Source organism: Chrysemys picta, chromosome 1 (assembly GCF_011386835.1).
Source record: "Chrysemys picta bellii isolate R12L10 chromosome 1, ASM1138683v2, whole genome shotgun sequence".
Classification (NCBI taxonomy): Eukaryota; Metazoa; Chordata; order Testudines; family Emydidae; genus Chrysemys; species Chrysemys picta.
The window spans coordinates 54,737,451-54,760,844 of NC_088791.1; the positions used below are offsets into that span (position 1 = coordinate 54,737,451).

General features: G+C 40.7%; 1 protein-coding gene across 5 annotated transcripts in view; it reads left to right on the plus strand.

Annotated features, from left to right (window-relative positions):
• Nucleotides 1–23,394, plus strand: part of CNTN1 (contactin 1) — a 447,411-nt gene that overhangs the window by 381,556 nt on the left and 42,461 nt on the right. For 4 of the 5 annotated variants that reach the window (XM_008162506.4, XM_065557068.1, XM_065557061.1 and 1 more), the window contains 4 exons: nucleotides 1,111–1,214; nucleotides 10,195–10,381; nucleotides 12,285–12,397; nucleotides 13,567–13,723. In XM_008162506.4, the coding sequence (XP_008160728.3) occupies nucleotides 1,111–1,214; nucleotides 10,195–10,381; nucleotides 12,285–12,397; nucleotides 13,567–13,723 (561 nt within the window). Of the gene's footprint in view, nucleotides 1–1,110; nucleotides 1,215–10,194; nucleotides 10,382–12,284; nucleotides 12,398–13,566; nucleotides 13,724–15,380; nucleotides 15,483–23,394 lie in introns of those variants that run through there. The other variant, XM_024100601.3, reaches the window with a different exon arrangement.

Consider the following 23,394-nt stretch of genomic DNA (forward strand, 5'->3'; position numbering starts at 1 on the left):
TTTAGATTGTGGTGTTTGTGCTTACTTAAATGTTTGTAATAGAGAAAATAGTCTTAACATCAGTGCATCATTTTTTAAAAAAAGTTATACATTTGAATTATTAACTGTTAGTGAAAGACAATTAAAAAGAGTAACTTTGCACATAAGATTATTTTGTTACCTTAGATACTTCTCATAAGAAATGTAACTGATTTTTTTTTCTGTTTTGATACATAGTTGATTTGATGCCCAGTTGGAAGATTAAATATATGAAAGCTTTCCTGTGCTGAGGCAGCAGTGGCTGTCTGTTGCAACTTGTTTCAAAAGACCCATAAAAGAGAACTGATCTTAGCTTGAAAAATGGAATCGTTCATAGATTCTGTGCGCTGTTTATGCATTTTTACATTCTTTAAATGCAAGCAATAGAGTGAAATTGGCAGCTTCCTCTAACTAAACTAGCACCTATTGTTTTAGGCACTACAAGTTAATTTTTAAATAAAAAGAAAACTTTTCAAATTAAAATGGTCTGATTGTGCATTTGGCGATGCAAGGTCAGATTTTTAAAGTTAAGCACACATAAACATTTGCATTTGTTCAACTTACATGCACAAATACCTGATGTGAATGCACATGCATAGTCAGACACACAACTAGCCCACTGCATGCATAATTACCTGACTTGCATGCACATAATGTACAGTATGTTATATCTGCATGTATAAGAAGCAAATAAATATTTGCATGCAATTGACTTTGAAAATGTGGCCTACAGTTTTTAATGTGAGAAACTCTATACAGCTGAATGAAAGATCGCTGGTTTTTTGTTTTTTGTTTGCTTCTGTCTGTTTTTATTTGAGCATATTTTTAGTTTATTAAACTTTCACTTTGGAACCTGCTAAAGCTAATAAATATTTAATATGGGCCTAATCCTGAGATCCCTACTCCACTTTTTCTCAGTCCTGTCCCAAACAAATACCCAATGAAATTAGAGTTTACCTAAGTAAACACAGGTTAAAGACCTGAGGACTTGGCCTTGTGAAAATGAGAAAATAATATGAAATATTATGAGAAAAGACCATGCAAGTAAATATTACAATGCACTTGATGGGGTTGAATGTTTTCCATTTCCAGCTCCTAGTGAAAAGCCTAGAAATGTGAATGTAAAAATCTTATCATCTTCTGAAATCTCCGTTTCCTGGGAGCATGTTTTTGAGCAATCTGTTGAAGGATATCAGGTGAGTTCAGAAGTGACACTTATAAATATTTTCACATTCATTTAAATACAGTAATTGATTATGCACAGGCAATACCCACTGTCACATTCTAACTCTTAATGCTCAGCATTAATTTGCTGTACAAATTTGATTCTCTACCTATTAGATGTTTCATATAATGTATAATTTGTTGATACTAAAATGTAAGACTTTTGGTCAGATACCCCTACTTGTGTAAGTTGAGATAGTTCCACAGAAATCTTCAGAACTCCATAGAAGAACTTTTCCAGTTTATACCAGTAGAGGATCTGGCCCATAAATGTCTCAAAATATGTTCAGAATAAGTTTGGGGTGTAAACATTTGCTGTACACTGTAATGTCTTTGTCAGTGCAGAAACAGACTTGTAAGTAACTAATGGGCCACTACATTATCAAATGATCAGGTATAGTAATTATTTTTGAAATATCCCCAACAGAATTTATAGTAACTTGGAAACAGATGCTGCAGCCTGAATATAGTCAGTAGAAGATGCAGAATCCTGGGATTTTAATGTGCAGGGTGGAACAGGATTTGAGGGAGTCTGTCTGCATCTTCTGCTTGCCATCCAGCATTGGTGCACCCTAGCAAGAAGGAATGATTTGGGAGCAAGGTAGGGCTACTGGGTCCACAACAACTCAAATCCACCAGTGAAACCTTCTCTTACTCTCCTGCAAAAAAAAGAGCACAGCAGCTAGAGAGCTGCTGTGATCAAACAGATGCGGAAGTTGTCATGGAGCAGCCCAGCAGAGAGTGGGTTTCTTCCTGCACATACGCATTAGCCACAGCATACAGTCCGTTTATGTCAGCGGTGCTCTGAGAAAAGGATTTGGGTCTTGCTAAGTTAATGACTTGCTTTGCAATTTTAATTCTCTGACATATGATATTTACCTGTAAAAAGAGCATGTGCAAATGCAGAATAGCCTCATAGAATGCATCAATTAGAGGTGTCAGTTGCCCTGTTAATCCCAGTGGGTGTTAATTCCAAGATCCACTGCTCTGGGGGGAGCTCATCAACATTGCCCCAGCAGACGATTCTCTTTGTGTCCCAGCCTACCTACCCAAGCAGATGTACATCAGCTGTTGGGGTGAATGTGGGTGGCCTCTTCTGCTGCTCGTGTTGGGAGAAGGGGGTATTATCCTACTGGGGAGGGGAGGAGGACCCTTTGCCACTGTCAGTAAAGGGTAGCAGTGGAGCTTCAGCATGGGGGCAGGACCACACGACAGAGCTACAGGGAGGTCTGTGTCCTGGACTGTCTTAATCCAAGCCTGGAAGGGGTGCTAATTTGATCAAAGTAAAGTTGTTTAAAAACTGGAATGCATACTCTCGGGTTTTATTTATTTATTTATTTGCATTATTGTCCATTTCTAACACAATTTATAAAAATACCTCGTTAAATCAGAATACTGTCTCCTTTTCATTTTAATCCTACACGTTGCCTGAAAAAAAGCTCTCTCAGGACATAACTGGCAACATGTATTCGAGAGCCGAAGAGTTGGGGATACTGAGAGAAAAGTAGTTGAAGGCATTTTACCTGTGATACTAGCCTTTTCACACCGTGAGGAGTCAGGTTTTCTTGACACTAATGCAGGCTCTCATGACTACTGCACTAGCAGTGATGAGTGTGAACTGATAAATTTTGCCATTACTGAGGTGTGTCCTCAGCTCACACCTAAATGAAAGATAAAATATGAACTATCTCCCCCCATACAGAGAATGTAAGATTTATGAGTGCTTGTCAAGTAATCTTGAAAAAAAAGGGCTGCTCAGTACATGCAGTTCTAGTGGGTATATATATTTCCTGCTTCTTACATGTAGTAAATATATTGTTTGGCTTTTATTATACAGGTTTATGGTAATAAAACTGTTTTGTGGGTTGTTTTTTTTAACTAGGTACTAAGTCTCCTCACTAATATCAATAAAGTAAATGAAATGAGTAAAATAAAATTGGATTTTGGAGCTTTAGTCATCTTTCTTGAAGTGACATAGATAAATATGAAAGATTTGGTTGCAAATTCTATGATTCTAGTACAGGGGTAGGCAACCTATCACACGCATACCGAAGGCGGCACACGAGCTGATTTTCAGTGGCACTCACACTGCCCTGGTCCTGGCCACCGGTCCGGGGGGCTCTGCATTTTAAATGAAGCTTCTTAAACATTTTAAAAACCTTATTTACTTTACATACAACAATAGTTTAGTTATATATTATAGACTTATAGAAAGAGACCTTCTAAAAATGTTGAAATGTATTACTGGCACACAAAACCTTAAATTAGAGTGAATAAATGAAGACTCAGCACACCACTTCTGAAAGGTTGCCGACCCCTGGTCTAGTACTTAAGCTTTATTGCTGCTTTATTTTGTAGCATACTTTGTGTTGTACAACTGGCCACCATAAAATGTTTGTCCTGTTATGATAAAGAACAGTTCTTTAACTTTTTTCATGTCAAACTCACACAAGGATCATACAGGACTTCTTTCTTGATCATTGTAATAATATCTCTCCCATGCTTACAAAGGGTTAGATACTCTGCTGTGCAGTATCATCAGGGCACACCAGAGACACGGGACCACAAGGGAGTTAAGGGTGTTTTCCTGAATCTAGGGATTTGCAGGCTGTGCTAATCTATGATTGCATGTGATGGCCCCCGTTGGGCCAGAGATTATCAGACAACCCCCTCCTCAGTCTTGGCTCAACCTTTCCAGTGAGAGCTGGAGTTGGGTTGGCACAAAACTAGCAGTGCCTTCTGGAGATTCCCTCACTCTGGGGATTCCTACGTGGATAGTCCAGGACACCACAAAAAAGAAGGAACTGAGCCCAAAATTTGATCCAAAATCTTTTAATGAAAAAATTCAGTTTGTGATGCAAATGTAATGAACAGACTGGGCAACTGAACAAGCTGGTGGCAATGAGGGATGTAATTTTGCATATTACTTTTATTGAACCAGAGTACAGGATGACCAGGGAAGAGGAAAAAGAGTAGCGATCAAGTGCTCCATAGACCTTTAAAGTATTTGAAGAATACTTCAAGAGTCCCAGGGATTTTGTAAAGGTGGCAGTGTTAGTGTCTCAGCACTCAATGGAATAATTCATAGTTTCTAAAAATAATTATCATGACCCAGATATATAGTCATGTTTGCATCCTAAGTAGATAGGTAGAGAAAAGCTGTACAGATGTCTGAGTTTAATACATACAAATCACATTGTCACAGTGGTTAAATCTAAGTCATTTGAACCAAGATTCAATGTATTTGGGATTTAGGTTAATTTAATTTTTAAATGATCTTATTCCTGCAAGGGATTTAATTCGCATCTCAATGGAGTGACTTAAAGTTTAATTCCTTTTTCTCACTCAAATTTTTTAACAGCTCTGTATAACTTATTTTATTATCCACCTAGTTGTAAAGCATGTAGATGAATTGGAAGAATATAGAAAGTTTTATAACTAACAAACATTTGACCACCTACTACTTCACAGATGTCACTTTGCTGCAGACTCAGGACCATTTGGAACTTCATGGCAGAAATGAAGAGAGTGCTCAGATCCCCTTGTTCCAATTGCACAGGCCCCAACTTAAGCCAAAGGAGAAATACCTCAAGCTGTCAATAGCATAGGGCACACCGTTGAGGAGTTATGGTTCTATCCCAGGGGCGGGCAAACTTTTTGGCCTGAGGTCCGCATCGGGTTTCGTAAATTATATGGAGGGCTGGTTAGGGGAGAGGGTCGTGGCCCAGCCCCCACCTCCTATCTGCCCCCCCTGGGACTCCTGCCCCATCCAACCCCCCCTGTTCCCTGACAGCCTCTCTGGGACCCCTACCCAGCCACACACACCTGCTCCCTGTCCCCTGACCACCCCCGGACCTCCGCCACCCCATCCAACCCCTCCTCGCATTCCTGACCCGTCCCTGGGACCCCAGCCCTATCCAACCACCCCTTCTCCCTGTCCCCTGACTGCCCCCGGAACCCTTGCCCCTGACTGCCCCCTGCCGCCCCATCCAACCCCCTCTCCTTCCTGACTGTCCCCCCCGGGGCCCCTGCCCCCATTCAACTCCCTGTTCTCCCCCCCGACTACTCCAACCCCTAGCCACACCCTCGCCCCCTGACCACCACCCCAAACTCCCCTGCTCTCTATCCAACCCCACCCCCCCGCTCCCTGCCCCCTTACCGCGCTGTCTGGAGCACCAGTGGCTGGCGGCGCTACAGCTGTGCCACCCAGCTGGGCCATGCCGCCGCCGCCACCACGCAGCACAGAGCAACGGGTCAGGCCAGGTCAGGAGCTCACAGCCCCAAGGCCGCCCACAAGGGGGGCAAGTGGGGCAATTTTCCCCGGGCCCTGCAGGAGCTCCGCGAGCCCTGGCCGAGAATCCCTTCCCTGGCTACTCACCCGGTGGTGGTCCGGGTCTTCCTCGGCACTTCGGCGGCGGGTCCTTCAGTGCGAGTGAAGGACCCGCTGCCGCCGCAGACTCAGAGCGCTGCCCGGTGAATACAAGCGCCGCAGTGGCTGGCGCCTTTTTTTATGTCCGCTCCCCCGCTTTGCCCCAGGCCCCCTGAATCCTCTGGGCGTCCCTGCACAGCCCCGCCGCCCAGTGCATTGCACCAGCGGCGGAGCGAGCGAGCTGAGGCTGCGGGGGAGGAGGGACAGCAGGGGAGGGGCCGGGGGCTAGCCTCCCGGGCCAGGAGCTCGGGGGCTGGGCAGGACGGTCCCGCATGCCGGATGTGGCCCACGGGCCATAGTTTGCCCACCTCTGTTCTATCCAGTAGAAGGCAGAGGCCCATATACAACAATTCATTACAGTATTATGGAATCAAAATACTACTCTGAGACTAAGCAACTATTTAGAAAGATATTTGATTATCTATACCAGAGAGAATCTCTGAGAGATGCATATTGTTTCTCCACATTGTAATAATACCTCAGTAAGGAAAAAGCCTGGATATTTAAAAGATTGACATAGAAGTAATTTTAGTTCATATTTTAATAAAAATAAGACAATTATACAGTCTTGTTATTTTAAAGCCTAAACATGAACATTTTCTCTCCAGTATTTAAGCACCACAAAAATCTGTTTTTTTCTGTAGAAGCATGGAAATATGTGAATACCTTGGTGCCCTTTGCAAGGGATTCCTACGCCAAGAGCTCTGGCTTTGTCTAGGTAGAGTGCTGAAGTGACCTGGATCTGAGTTGGGTTACTAAGGCTTCCAGCTTCTCCCGAATTCTCAGCCCTCCTTTTCATTGCTCACTTCACAACACATGCTTCTCAAACAGGATCATCATAAAACTGAGCTTAAACTAATGCTGTTCTGTCAAATATCCAGCAAATGTTACCAGCAAGCATCATCACTAACCCCAGCCTTTCGTCGACTTTGGTTCTTGCCTCCAAAGAACAGGGAGCCTTATTGGGCCCAGTCAGTGAAACTGTTCTACAAATGTCATGCATAGATCTCCCAGATGGCAACACACAACATTTCCTCCAAGTCTTGATTTATTTCCCAAAAGAATGTATTGACATTGTGTGTATATTTCATCCTAAATGTATTTCAAGAAAATTCTAAGTGGTGGCTGCTTCTGGACTAAATGTCCAAAACTCTATGCAGCATGTTCATTTCTATAATCAGAAAAATACATGTGCTTGCATGCTGTAAACCATGTTTAAAGCGGGAGCCAATTTGGTCAGCGTATGCATGTGCAATTATATCTATATTGTGAAAGAGTTGGTAGAGCCATGATGGTAATCATATGTTTATAATGATCATAGTATGGACAGCTTGTATTATTGCTATTGACGGGCAAACTTATGTAAGCATTGACAATAGACTTTGATGTGTAAATTAAATTAGGAAAGCCTCGGTTCAATTATTTTGGCTGCTAAAATGCCCCTCTAGGCATTTGAATTAGAAGGGAAACCCTTCTACTGTCTCACCACTCATTCAGCTACAGTGCAACCTGGGGGTAGAAGAAAGTCATAGTTTTATTAAACGGTTTAACTTAAACACTTAAGAGAAACATCAAGCCTTGCCAAACAGCAAGTTATACCATAATTTGTGAGTGGGAGAGCGACAGCGGTAGGAGCTGGAGAAACAAGCCAACGCAACCTCTCCCAACGCATTTTTGGAGTCTCCTTAAAGTGAAATATCTAGGGAACAAAACTAATGCCAGCTGAAAAGAAGACTAAGCCAAATGTGGCTTGACAGCAAAATAAGGGTGCTTATGTTATCAGAACATGCTACATCAGTTCTGTTTGAGGCCTCCTAGATTATAAAGCTAGAAAGGATGATTGTGACCTAGTCTGCCATATTGTATAACACAGGCCATGAGACTTCCCAGAATTAATTCCTGTTTGAACCAGAGCACAGCTTTTAGAAAAACTTGCTATCTTGATTTAAAAAATTCCAGGAATGCAAAATTCACCACAACCTCTGGGAAGTTGTTCCAGTGATTAAGTTCCCTCACTATTTAAAATGTGCACCTTATTTGTAATTTGAATTTGTCTAGTTTCAACTTCCAGCCATTGGATTTAGTTATACCTTTGTCTGCTAGATTGAAGACCCTCCAAGGAAAGGTTTACCTAAAGGATGAAATAGTTAAGTAATAACATTAACCTCTTTCTTAAGGGAAGGCTTAAAAGGGCTCCGTTGTAGTGTCCTCTAAAATAATTTAGAAGGAAGGTGGGAGCAGAGGAAAAATGCACAGACTAAAAGTACTTGAAAAAGAAAATGCTATGGACCTCGTCCTCCACAGCTTGTGCCTTGTGTAGTTGCTCACAACTGTGCAAAATGTGCTACCAATTGATACTGATAATGTTTTACTCTCATGTTACACAGTTGTGAATGATTCTACAAGGCAGTGGTGAATCAGACCCTATGTAGTATCACCAAAAATCATTTCATAATGGCCAGGATTTGTAATAAGTGGGTACCTTATATTTCCTTCCTAAATATGTGTTTTGGTGCTTAAATAAATGACCGCCTAAGTTCAGAGGAAGCTGCTGGGTGATCAGCACTTTAGAAAATCAAGTCAACTTATTTAGTTGCCTACGTATCAACTCAGGAGGCTAGTGATAGGCATCCATTTTTGAAAATCACAGATAATGTATCTTTAATAGAGTTGTCCAGGCTATTTTGTGTAGATATGTATGAGACAAAAACACGTTAGGATGTTTTTTAAAAGTACTGTTGCTAACACCGCTAACCACAACTTGTTTTGGCCCACTAATAGCCTCGGGGAATACCTACAAAGAATAGGGGAGGAAAGGGGGAGCATCCCCTGAGAGGGGCACTGAAGAAACCATCATAGGCAGATGGAGAACCAGGAGAGGGCAGTATCTTGCAAGCTTAATGAGGATAGGGTGCTAAGTAGGAGAGGATGATTGACAGAATCAAAGAAGTTGGTAGGTCAAGGAGAATGAAGATGAAGTAGAGGCCCTGAGATGAAGAGGCCATTAGAGTAATTGGGAAGATGTGAGCATTTGCATATGTGTCCGAATTCTACTGAGAATTGTTTTAGTAGAGTGGAAATATTGGAAGGGATCCAAGACAGAGCTCAAGGAGAGGAAGTGAGTGCATTGGTTTTAGACTGCACATTCAATGAGTTTACAGGTAAAAAGGAGAGGAAAGAGATTGGGTGGAAGAGGGTATAAATCCTGTTCCCTTTCTAATAAAAATGTCTGTTAACTCAGTGATGACCCAGTATTAAATCCCTGAGTTGCCCCCTGACATTGGCATTAATGGACGGTCTGAATATATTTCTGAAATGTGTAATTTAAGTTGATATTAAAAAAAGAGAGCAGAGGAGAATTTTGAGGGGAAGGAGAAAAGGAAAATAGGGAACCTATACAACGTAGGTTGTGGAGTGCTTGTCAGTGTTTTCCCCCATGGTCATATGTGGTTTAATAGTGATTAATGGTATTTGGGGGGAGAGTGAAATAAAAGATAATAATGCACAATATATTTAAAGAGAGGGGAAATTATAACAATTTATAAACTCTCTTAAACATTAAATATTATAGAAAAGTCACTGTTAAATATTAAGTTTAAAAACACATACAATACTGCACACTTCTTTAGTCTAACAATTTAAGCTTCATTACTTAGCTAAAGCACCTCCTAAAAGACAAGAGCAGACTAAAAAAAAAACAAGTAAGTTCTGATAACAAGTCAGTTTATTAAGTATGTGATAGTGCTTTGATGTCTAAGTTCAATGCATGTTCAGTCTGTTAAACACAGTTCCCAGAGGAATGAGCAGGAAATGGATATCAGGTTGGGTGTTGTAGATCCCTTTTGTTTTTTATACCTTGTTACTGTGCTGTCAAACTGCTTTGTCAATTGCTTATTATAACCTTTAAATCGTGGAAACAAAAATACTGTCTGAATGTGATAAAAGTTATAGTGGATAATAAATTTTAGTAAAAGTGTTTTGAGCAGCATCTTTCATAAAGTAAGAAGGGTTTGTCCAGCTTGGTCTGGATAGGGCATACTGTATGTGGGGAATGAGAGCAGAATGAAAAATATGAATGAATTGCTTTTGTAGGGAATGTATTAGCTAGAATGCCATGAAGTAGGAAGTGGAGTGTACTGTACAACTTAGTCAAAGGTGTCTGCATTACAGAGTACATTGTGACCTAGAAAATGATATTAAAGTTGAGCATAAAATTTTCAAGTATAAAAGAGCAACAGCAAGATAGCCCTGTTCTAGTAAGGCCCAATCCTGCACCCAATTAAGTCGATCACAAAACTCCCATTGGATTAATCAGGTTCATTAGTGCAAAAGTTTCCACATCAAATCTGAAGTATTTTCTGTTTCTTGATATGATCCTATCACTTGGATTAATATAAGGAGCAGTAATTAGCCAGAAACAGCCTTTATTGTTTTAGAATTATTCTGTCCTCCAGTCTAAAGTTTCTGTAACATTTCAATATCATTAATTACACCAAATTATTACTCAATCCAACTGTGTACAGATTCGTTACTGGACTGTTCATGATAAAGAAGCAGCTGCGCAGCGGGTGCTAGTGAGCAATCAGGACTACTCAACCAAACTGGAAAATTTGAAACCTAGTACCCGGTACCACGTAGATGTTTCCGCCTACAATAGTGCAGGGTATGGACCACCCAGTGCTGCTGTTGATATCATTACAAGAAAAGCACGTAAGTAAAGGAGCTCTGGATTTATTTCTAAAGTTCTGCACTTCGTTACTATTAGTTTGTACTTTGCATGTACTAATACTATAACTACTGGGTCTAACACCATACTGTGACAAAGTGGGAATGTTCTTAATGTTTTTTCTGAATACTGTGTGCCTGTGTCAGTTTTCCCGATGCATTACTCAAGTGTCTAGTGGTGGGATAAGGGTGTTTGATCGTTGCAGAGACCCCTAGAGGGCAGGTGTGACTGCTGACTGGGTTCAGAGAATGGCTGACACTATGTAGCCTGGCAACTGATGGCCGGCCCTCCCCTCTGCAAGAATGAGCCAGAGGTATTGGTGCTGACCAGGTGTCCTGCTTGCCCGGGAAAGAACCGAAGGACGGAGGAGGGGCAACAGGCATGTCTCAGGCTGGGCTGCTGGAAGCTGGGCGGTCTCCTGGCTGGAGTCTCAGGGGGGAGGGTCAGGGCCTTGGAGCTTGGGTTCCCCTCCCACCAAGATGGGCTTTGCTGAAAGCTCTTGATTTCTGTGCTAACAAGGTCTGTTCTATGCTGTGTTCCTGTCACCTAATAAACCCTTCTGTTTTACAATGCTGGCTGTGAGTCACTGCTGACTGCGAAGTTGGGGTGCCTGGCCCTTTGGAGGCATATAACACTTCCCCAGGTGTCCCATCCAGGTGGACTTGCTGCGGGGAGCTCATGGTGTGAACAGGTGTGCTGGACTCTGAGGTCAAACCTAGGAAGCACCGAAGCTGAGCAGGCTTCTTGCCCTGGTGACAGTGTGCCCTAAGGGGAGATACACTGCATCAGAGTTCTGCTTGACTTCATTCAGAGTTGTTCCAGAGCACCGGGACTGTGACTCTATGACACATACACACAGAGTTTTCCCAGGGGGCTAAATTGTGGCACTAACACAAGCCCCTTGTATGGGGCAGCAAGTAGTTGTGGAGGTGTGGCTCTGAAGAGGCTAATCTCCACTCATCGCTGCCATTTCAACTTGGAAATCTGGCACAGTGGAGTAAGGGACATCTCTGCAGCCAGGCAGGGCAGGCCAGGATCTGGTTGAAGAGGAATGTAGGCTTGGGTCCACAGGTTATAGCCCCAAGCAAAGATTTTCACAGAACTTGTGGCACTTCAGTGTTTTGCTCCCTAGCTGGAGATACCTTAAAAGGGGGCTGATTTTCAGAATGTGCTGAGCACCCACCCTTTAAAAATCAGGCCTCTTTAAAGTGGCTCAGTTTGGGTACCCAGAATCACTAGTCACTTTTGAAACCTGTATGCAACAGAATTAACTAATTAAATAATAATGAAGCCATGAGTGATATTGAATTAAGGACTGTGTTATAAATGTGCTTGGATGGCCTAAAAAATGTATGAGAGTAACATATGCTTTGTCAATAAGGTAAGCAGTATACTATCTGACTCAGACCTGCAGGGAGCTTATGTTTGGATAAGAAGATTCCATTTTACATGGCTACTATTCTAACTATAATTACACTTTGTGCAGGAAGGCACTCTGATTACCACACAGATAAATTCTATAGAGATGCTTTTATATAATTTTTTAAAGATTTAAATTCAGTGAATAAGTATAATTAAGCTAAATTCTGGGAGGTTCTGGACATAGATGCCTGCAAGGAAACACAAGCCCAGTTCCACAGAAAGGGATAGAAATTGGCCCCGTCTGTTCTGGCAACACACAAATGCCAAACCCACCGGGAGCCCATTGCACAAGCCATGCAAAAATGCATAGCTGGAGCCATAGAACTGCATTCCAGGAGAGAGACTGGCCCATATTCACAGAAAGGCCAGCCATAATCTTCCTTTTTAGAAGGCTCATTCAAATGTAAATGAAGGTTTGTGAAGCATCATTGTTTCTGCACACAAAATTGTATGTTTATTTTTCAGCTCCAAGCCAACGTCCCAGAATTATCAGTACAGTCAGGTCTGGTTCAAGGTACATCATCACCTGGGACCATGTGACGCCAATGTCAAATGAATCTGCTGTTCAAGGATACAAAGTATGATCTATAAAAATCGTTTCTATCTTTCATATCCTGCACACAGTATATCTTATTGTCAATATTGCTACCTACTCTGGCTCTAATGTGCTTGCATCCTTAGTTTAGACCATGGGTTCACAATCTAGAGGTCACAACTCCCCTGTCCCCCAATGGTTTTGGAGGAGGGTTATGGCCATCCTTTTTTTATGGTGAGATGGGAGGGAGGCTAAAATGTTATGTTATAACGTGGGTCAAAGTATGGAAAAGGCTGAGAATCACCACTTTAGACATACAACAGAATTGATTGCTCCCACAGTGACATGTCTCCCACAGCATACGTTCAACAAATTATACTCTTTTATATTTTTTCCCCTTTTCCCAGCATGAATTACTTCCAGCCTATTGTTCCCATCCTCCCCCTGAGAATTACAACCTCCAGAATACCTGGAGTTATAGATCAAAGACACTAATAGAACCAGTCTATCTAAAGCTGTCCTTAAAGGGACAGCACATCATGGTACATGCAACTACAGTGCAAGCATATCTGTAAATTATAGGAAGATGGTTAGTTATAGCTATCAATATGCTGAAACCATTAAAAACAGGCTATTTAGTGTTGTTGTTTACTTGGCAGTAATATAGCTAGAGTGCTACACAAGTTTTTGTTTGATGGATTGAGTTACTTCCTGTGAATCATTGAAAATGAGTAGAGATCTTTTCCATATGTCTCATAAGTCACATGCTAACTTCACACTTAATTTGCCAGCTCTGAAACATATTAATAAAAAGAAAAACTGTGAAACTTTCTGAGGACATTGTTAAATCATTTATGCTCTAGTATATGGTAAGATGTATGGTATGTTTTTGTTTTGTTTGCTGAGCTTGAAAGTATTATCCTCAATCATTCTTAACTTAAACCCATATGGAAAATTTATCTATCAAGGAGATGGTATTGTTTTACCATTTGTTAGAAATAAAAGAGGAAATATCTGCTCTCTCCAAGCTCCTTTACATTATAGCAAGCTGCAAAGCAATATATTTTATTTAGTTTTGATCTAAAATTAAGCATGTACATGTAAAATTAGCATTTGTTAATCAAACTTGTTAATCAAAACTGGAAGGATGTAACTGTGGTATCAGCTGCAACATGTCATTTCAATAACTGTACTTGTTTATGGCTTTGCAAGGTGCTGTATAGACCAGATGGCCAACATGAGGGCACATTGTATTCAACTGGCACACATTCAATAGAGTTGCCAGTCCCCAGAGATGGTGAATATATCGTTGAGGTTCGAGCACACAGTGAAGGAGGAGATGGAGAAGTAGCTCAAATAAAAATTTCAGGTAGGCATTTTTTTTCACATTGGGAATATATGGCTAGATGAATTCATAGACCAGCAAATGCATGCCATTCCTGATGAGAAGAACCTGGGGTAAAACTCTGTCTCTTTATCTCTCTGTGTCTTTCTGTCTCTCCAATCTTTGTATATCTGGGGTACCAATTACCATAGTACGGGGTAGGCAACCTATGGCACGCGTGCCGAAGGCGGCACATGAGCTGATTTTCAGTGGCACTCACGCTGCCTGGATCCTGGCCACCGGTCTGGGGGGCCCTGCATTTTAATTTAATTGAAGCTTCTTAAACATTTTAAAAACCTTATTTACTTTACATACAACAATAGTTTAGTTATATATTATAGACTTATAGAAAGAGATCTTCTAAAAATGTTAAAATGTATTACTGGCATGCAAAACCTTAAATTAGAGTGAATAAATGAAGACTTGGCACACCACTTCTGAAAGGTTGCCGACCCCTTCCATAGTATGTAGTAAATGCTATTTCAGAATAAGCATAAATGTCATGAAATTGGATGCTGGTGCTGCCATTTTAAGGTCCAGACACTTACATTTGATTCTTGGTTATTTTTTTTAAACTTGAGGAGGAGAAAGGTGACGACTGTGAGCTTTATGCCTACCCCTTGGCGCACACCCTGTGTAGCCATTGGTACTACTTTGCAGCAACAGCATTATAAAGGCCATCTAAAAAGGGAGCGCTAGGGTGTCTTCATAGAGTTTTACAGATTAAGGTGAGAAGGGACCATTAGATCATCTAGTCTGACCTCCTGTATATCACAGGTCATTAAATTTCACCCAATTACTCCTATAACTGAGCCCAACAACGTGCGTTTAACTAAAATGTATCTCCCAGAAAAGCATTCAGACTTCATCTGAAGACATTAAGAGATGGAGCACCCACCGCTTCCTTTGGTAGTTTGGGTCATTGTTTAATCAGTGTTAAAATTTTGTATCTAATTTGAATTTATCTTGCTTCAGCTTCCAGTCATTGGTTCTTGTTATGTCTTTCTCCCCTACATTAAAAAACCTTTTATTACCCAGTGTTTTCTTCCCATTGTTATTTGTACACTGGAATCAAGTCAATTTTTTTTTTGATAAACTGAACAGATTGAGCTCTCTAATTCTCTCCAGTAAGACTTTTCTTCAGCCCTAGTATCATTTTCCTGTCTCTTTTCTGCACCCTCTCCAGATTTTCAACATCCTTATTAAAAATGTGGACACCATAACTGTATGCAGTAGTCCAGCATGAGTTTCAACAGAGTGGTATAGAGGTAAATCACCTCCCTACTCTTACTCACTACACCCCTGCTTATACATTCAAGGATCTCATTAGTCCCATTTGCCACACTGGGAGCAAATGTTCATCTGCTTGTCCAGTGTGACCCCTAAATCCTATTTAGAGTTGTGCTCTGTCCCCTAAATGCTTTCCAGGATACATGCCCCCATTCTGTAGGTGTGGCCTGCACTCCTTGTTCCTAGATGTATGACTTTCTAACTGGCTATATTAAAACACATTTTTCTTTGAATGGGCCTATCCTCCCAAGCGATTCAGTTTGCTCTACTGTCCTAGTCATTGTTTACCACTCCACCAATCTTTGTGTTATCTGTAAATGTTATCAGCAAGTGATTTTATATTTACTTCCAGATCATTGGTGAACATATTGAATAGTATCAGGCTTAGTACCAATGCCTGTGAAGCCCCCTCGAGAAACTTACCCATTTGATGATGATTCCTCCTTGACAACTGGTTTTTGGCATATTGGTCAGCCAGCCAGTTTTTAATCCATGTACTGTATGGTAATTTCAAAATCAGCATGTTATGCAGTTTTAAGTCAAAAAAATTAGTATTATTACATTTTGTATATTACAGAAATCTAACTATGTTACATTACCTAATGTTCTAGCACCCTTCAGCAGCCACTTTTGACCTGTCTTGCAGATAGCTGTGTAGGTGAACACTACTCCATGCAGTATTAGCCGCTCAGTTTGTGACTTTCATCACCCTCAGATAGGGAGGAACTATGCAGAGAGAGAGAATGGCAACATGACTGTGACTGGACCATGCGCATGGCAGTGGGGGAGACTGAAAAAAAGGCATGAGGCTAGGCACTCTCCATTGCCATCCGATATGGACCATAGGGCCAGCATTTCTTGCAGATTTATGGCTCAGTCCCTGCCTCTTCCCAAAGAGAGCAGAATGCACTGCTGTTTCCATATCCACAGCCTGGCAAACTTTTAGCAGGGAGGTTACTGGTGGCTGTGTGACAGGGTGGTAGCATGCTCCCTATCAGCTCTTTCCTTCCTGGTAGCCCTCTCAGAAACACAGTGCTGGGAATAATGCATGTCCAGTCTGTGTACCACAGTGGAGCTTCTAACTCTTAAACAGTGAGATGTACATAATAATCAATGCAACTGTAAACAAAAATGTTGCTCTGTTGGAAGAATGACTTCTTAACGGGGTCCATCTGGCTACTGAGAATAGCTGCTTTGCTAAAGTGAAATGGGAGCAAAAAAAGGTAAGTTATAGCACACTTATTTCTGCAGTTAATTTAGTTATTAAAAGCACAACAACATATACATATATTTGGCTTCCAAACACAACATTTGCAAATCAAAATCTTATATCTATAAAAATGTGGAAATAAATATTCTTTCTATTCCACCCCTCTTCCTCCTCGTTTTCTCTCTCTTCTCTTTATACTCTGTTTTTTTAAGCAGATTCCAGTTTGAAAGATGTACTGTTTTAGCAGGGCCGGCCCACAACATTTTGGCACCTGAAGCGGGGAGCTCAAATGTTGCCCCCAAGCCCCCTCGCTTGGGCCAAAACTTTGAAAGGTCTCAATTCTGCCTTCTTCCTGTTCTACTCCTCTCATGGTACTGCTCTGCTACCTACCCCAATAAAGGAGAACTAACAACTTAAAATGCCTTGTTCAAAAATGTTAAGTAACACTTACATTTGCTGTTCAGGCGCTTGAAAGTTAACTTTTCTTGTCTGCATAGTAAACACTGGCATTTTTATCTGTTTGAATAATCAAAGTGGTGTTTTCCGTGCCTTCTTGGTTGCAAAGATTTGAACTGCTTCCTGCTGAAGGTCCACAGTCTGGGCCAGTTCATGCTCTCCTGAGATGGTTGCAAGGCCAACCAGCCTCTCCCGTGTCATTGTGGAGCGTAGATGTGTTTTTATTAACTTCAGCTTGGAGAAACTTCGTTCTCCATTGGCAACTGTTACAGGAAGTATTAGAAGTATGCTCAGAGCAACAAAAGCATTTGGAAAGAGGGTGGTCATCTTATTAGTGTACATATATTCCAGAACAGCCTTTGGAGTTGATCCTGCTGAAATGTATCTTGAAAGGGTTTTCAGTTCATCACCTAAATCACTCGCAACAACATCGCGCATGTCATCATGTGTCACTGTCTCTAGTGTCCTGCATTGCTGCTGTAGGTCTTCTTCAGGTATAGTGAGGAGTTTTGGAATATCATACAACATCCCAACTATTCTGCTGTGTTCCTTGAGCTGCATGAAACGTTCTTCAACTGATTGTATTGCACAATCTAGCACCTGGTTAAAGAATTCAACTTTGAATTGTTGTTTGGGGTCTCTTCTGGAATTATCCCATGCCTCGTAATCAAAATGTCGTCTTCTTCGGTGACTCTTGTATTCTTGAATGGGTGGGAAAATAGCTTCAGTGTGAAGTTCCTCTGCCAGCTTCTGTGCACTCTTCAGAACATTTTGAAATCCCTCATCTGATCGGTAAGACTGTAGGTATGACTTTGCTTTGTCCAGTTGTACCATTGCTCCAGATATATCAAGGTCAACATCTTGGAGTCTCTTGCTTACAACATTTATTTCAAACAGTATGTCATGTCACAACACTAAGCCACACAGAAATATGAAGTTATGTATGTTTCTGGTGATTCCATTTCCCTCTGCCACTGTTCTCCCACGATCAGTTCCTGTCATAGCATTATCCTCCATAATGGCAACTATGGCATCATCTATCTTCTCTGTTCTGAAGTGCCACACAGTGCTAGGTTTTGGGTAGCAAGCATTCTCACAATGGCAATAGCCTTTTCAGAACATTTTGCTAGTAAAGAGACTCTGATGCAATCGTCTCTTGATGCTGATCATCTATGGTGGCCTTTAACCTTAGTCTCATCTCAAACTCTTTCCCCCTATGGAATGCTCTCTGGTTATTTGCTGCCTTCTCATGGCATGCCAGATTTCTTGCTAGATTTTTCCAGTCCTTTGTTCCTGTAGAACCCAATGTGGCTGGAACATTAGACTGGAAGAGTTTGCAACAAAAACAGTATGCAGCATTCTGGGTTTTTGAGTACATAAGCCATGGCCTCTCCACTTTGTCACCATTGGGGATTTCACGCCAGTAATATGTTGGATAGAAACTTCTATTGTCATTGTCTTTGGGGAACATGAAGTTTTTCACTTGCTGTGGCCCATGCATTACAAGGAAGTCCCTCAGGCTACTGCTCAAGTGGGTCCAGAGTCCTGGATCATCTACATTTAAGGAACTAAACTCAGCAGCAGCTGTTTCTTGCGTCTCCACCACACTCTTCTCTGATCTACACTTTTCTTCAGGAATGTGCATGGTTACATCCATTTGAGATGGAGATATGGATGCTGCAGTAGCTGCCAGGTCACCTGCACTCTGACTAACTGGAAGATTGGGCATTGCCTCACCATTCACATCCTCACTGGGGCTGGAAGGCTCACCGTGAACATTTGTATCTATGTATCTCAGGAGAGCTCCTTCCTGCTTAGATAGAAAAGCTTCCTTTGCTTTCTTTCTTTTTCTGAATGCTGCCCCAGAGGGGCATTTTCTTCTTTCACTCATGACTGCTGTTCTGTGCCAGCTATAGTGGCTCTCACTATTGCTGAGAGTTGAAGGGGACAAATAAAGCAGGCTGGTAGCAGGGCCTGAGTGAAGGAAGATATCAGCGTCTTAAGGGCTAACTGGCTCCTGCTACTTCAGTTGACTGCCTGTTCTCCTCAAGTGGGTTCAGGGAAGCAGCAGGAAACAGGAAGCTCCCTGAAAAGCTGGAGTTAATCAGTCCAGGCTCCTGGGGGTGCTAGAGAGGTACATAAGAGGCTCCTCTCCTCTCTCTCCCTGCAGCTCCTGCTGCTTTCTGTTATTCCTTCTCACCTTTTCTCCTGCCTGCCTCTTATATCTCTTGTGCCCTCCTTCCTCCAGCACAGCAGTCCAACATCTCTATGCATCTAGAGCAGAGACAATACATATGCACCAGAAGCCGACACAATTGTCTACACTCTGGGTCCTAGTGGCATCCCCACACAGTCCGGCACCTGAGGCGGCTGCCTCAGTTCGCCTTATGGTAAAGCCAGCCGTGTGTTTTAGCTTTAGTATAAAGGAAGTTTATCAATATAAATATAAAAACACACATTCCTTTACACTGAGTAATCTGATATTTAAGAACTTGTCATAAAATAATCAGCTGCATATTTATTGAACTGCATTTCAGAACATTTACCATAATCAGAGTAAAATATAGGCCTACTGTCTTTTGTTAACCAATGTCTGGTGTTTAGTGATTTTTCTTTACCACATTACAGTGAATTCATGAACTACACAGTTTTAAACTCTATATTGAGATACCACAACCAACTGAAGACTGGAACTGCTTGTTTAACCATAGGAGTCAGTTTCTTCAGCTAATAGCAGGCTTATCTAATTTTTTAAAAATACATTAAAGGTTGGCTCTTTTCTTTTTAGTTTCTAACATGCTTTGCTGATTGAAATATCTTGTCATAATGCAGATATTAATGTAATCCCAGCATTAGTCTGAAATGCTGCAATAAATACAAATAAAAAACATATTGTGCCTGGTTATCCTCTCACGCTACTGTAATTGAATTGGTTTCAGTGAAGTTACACCTAGTTTATGCCAAAGTAAGTTACAGAAGAATCAAGCCCATGGACTTTTAAATGACTTCACACTTCGCGGTATCTTCACTTGCTTACAGTACTTTCCTAAATCTCATTCTAAATGTCTAAGTGAAAAAAGAATAATTTACATACTGTATGTGTACAGCTTCTGTTTTCCCCCACTTAAATATGTATTGAGTTTTCATTGCCAGAGGCATACTTTGAAATTCTGCAAAATGTTTACTCACAAGCATTCATCTTTTTCAAAGCAAAATGCATGAGGGTTTTTTTTTTTTTTTTTGCAGCCTCAGTAACTCATTCAACATTTTAATTTTATTTTATCTTTTAATTTTCAATTTCTTTTTCTGCTACTTAATAGGAATAGGAAAATTTATTGAAAAGCCCTACAAATCAGAGTCAGCTGACCTGGGGCAGACGTGGCTGTGCCACGGGTCTTTTATTGCAGTGTAGACATACCGTCAGTCACAAAAACACAGTTTGTTTCTTTTCCGCCATGTGAACCTTTAGTCCTCTGTTTCCAAACAGGACAGGGCGTAGCACAGGTATACTGCAGGAGGAGGCTTTCACACAGCTTCTCTCCTCCATGGAGCTCACCGTCTGCGCTTCCCTCATCCCTGTTCCTCCCAATGATATATCCTCCCAGTGACTGTGCCAATTACTTCAGTATCCCAACAGTTACCACCAAGTCTCAGTAATGCCCTCTAGAAATAGGTTAATTGGCTCCAATTAAGCCTGCAGCCTTCTCTGTGCTGCAGCAACCTCACTAACCAGAGTGCTACAGCTAGAACTCTATCACAGTCTGTCACACCTAAGGTTGTGGTATTAAAAAGATTAGGTGGAGAAAACAGGTAGATCCTGTAAGGAAACTGTTATATCGCCATTATATCAAATCTGATGAAGACTTGGACTGTGTGACTGTCCATTATAACCGATCTTGGAACTCATTAATAATTAGTTACAGAAATATAGCAAAAAATGTTCTATAAAATCAATGACATGATTTCAAAAGTGAAGTCATACTAAAGAACTATTCTTCTCGCTATTGCATTTCGTCCTCGGTCTCTTGTTTCACAGCAGACTAAGAGAATGTACAGAATAACCTCATACTTCACTGTGTTAATGCTTCTAAGTACCACTGCAGTGTAAATTTTTGATAGATCCAGTTCTAGACCCATTTAATATGAGAATTAAGGTTTGATTGTGTCACATTTCCACACATTACGCCACATTCAGTTATGGAACAAGCATGTTCTCAGACAGACATGCTGCTTTTGAATTTCAATGTCTTATATTTTCTCTTGTATTCAGTAACAGGAAGGACTAGGAAAACATTTGGTAATAATACATTCTACTATGGTCTAGTCAGCATTATCCTACGTTATTCATGACCATGTTTATTTTGTTGTTCATTTCTAGATTAAAGAACCTTGATATGTAGAAAAAGTTAATTACAGAGCTCAATACAAATTAATTAACAAATACCCATAACACCCTGTGAAGTTGTAGCATTGACTCCATTTTACAGAGAGGGAAACTGAGGCAGAGAGATTAAGAGACTCTTTAAGACCACAAAAGCAAGTAGAGCAAGGATTAGAATTCAGAAAGTCATACTGGTTCTCCCAGTCATGTGTTCAGACTTCTAAACCAAATAGTTGGTCTGTCTCCTTCTGAACTCATTTATGGTATCCTATTGTACAGTACAATTAAAATTATATTCAGGTTTGAAGTATGGTGTAATATGACTGATCAATTACCTGCAGTGAAAGTTCAGCTGGGAGTCGCATGCCATTGCATAAGTGAACAGCGATGTCATAAATATTGTCTTTATGTTGGATGAAAGATTTAGGCCAGATCTACAGAAAGAACCTCTTTTTTAAATTCAGTTTTAAAGTTTTCCTCCTCTTATATCCATGATTTTTTCCATGATTTTTTTTTTCAGATAGTCGCATTGAAACTGTTATTGTTATTTCCCCTGTAAGCAATTGGTTATTGCTGATAATTGTGATTTTTAGGACTAGAGTTAGCAACTATGAATTTTTGCATAAGTGAACCCCTAAATTGTCCCAAACCAAGTGGTTAATAGTGCTGTAGCTGTTGAGGGGTAACTCTGACTGTTGTCTCTCTGTGCATCACCTACCTTATCTGTAACTTCTTTTTTGTGACTGTGGCCTCTGATTTTTAAATGGTAACATGAGTACAAACAGGTAGAGATAGCAGCCTATAAAAGGTTGGTAACTCCTTTACTAAACCACATTAACAATTATTGGAAATACAGTAGTCTCTCTCAAGTATGTTGCGCTGTTGCCGCTTCCTCACAGTCTACCTCCTTCAAACAACTTTTCTACATTCACACTTCCTGTGAACCTGCCAGATAGGCCACAGGTCCCATGAGTCTGTGTGGCATTGTAGTTCTTTTTAGTCCCCGAAAGTAAGCAAAGATTAAGGCAATCTGAGTACTACTTGAGTGGAAGGACATAGGGGAGTTAGAAAGAGAATGTAGAAGAATAGTCTGTTCGAAGCTAAATGCTATGCGGAAATCTCCGAAGAAGAATTTGCTGGATATAGTAGGAGTCTTGTTTTTGAGCTGAACAGAACGTGCCATGGCATGCATTACAAATAAAAAAGAAAGCAAGAAAATAATGCTCAGCCAGGGCCAGAAGAACATCGGGAGCGGAATAAAGAAGTCCATTCTGACAGTTCCAGCAGTGACTGAATTAAATTCCAGTGAAATCCCACTTGCAGGATTAGCCTCAAGGTTATTACCAAACCCTTCTTTTTTTCCATCTCAGCAGCAGGAAATGTAGATTTGCAGGATAACCAGGAGGACAAACAAGAACAGCGACAGGAAGAAGTGGATTTTAAAGAAATCCTCAATGCTGTTCAAGAAAGTACGTTTTCTCTTGGATCTAAACTTGATTCTGAAGCAGGGGAATTGATCATGATGAGAACTCATCATAGCATGCTGTTAGAATAGAAAATAACTGTAGAGTTCATATAGGACAGAGAATAGATATAGGAGAGGCAAATATAAAAATGCCAAAAATCCGAAATGATGAAATAATGTCTGTGTTTTAGAAAAGTACAGAAAACTCTAGTATCAAGAGCTTTCTTTTAGGAATCTAACTATTTTTGGTAGTAAAAGTTTCACAGATAGATCATTTAGGACAAAATTCTAGTATTAAGTTGAACTCCAGTATTATGCTCTACTTCAATGCAGATTTTTTTTTATTGATGACAATTTGTATAAGGAAGTTACAGATAGCACCAGATTAAGCCAAAGTGAGGCCTGGATCCAATCAAACCAAAGGGCACCCACAACAAACCAAAGGACCCCTGCAAAAGTGCTTGTGAATTCCTAACCATTATTTTCTGACCTTAGTTAATAATAGATAATTATTAGTAGATAGACTTTTCTTATAGTAATTTAAAAAAATTAACATTATCATCTTGTCAGCTGGTAGTAGGTAAGCCTTATGGGAACCAAAAATTTAACCACAACCAGGTGACACAATGTTAAACGTTACTTGTTCCCATCTATAATGACTACCAAGTCATGTTTAAATGGTGTTATTTAATATGATTCCTTGAGGCCATTTTCTAATATGAATTAATTGTCTAGTAAAGACAAGCCCAATGATTTCAATATGTTTGCATGGGTGTAACAGGTAGTAGAATTTATCACCAAAGATATTGCTTTAGGACCTGCCTTCCTCCTCCTGTTCTTTTTTTTTTTCTTCC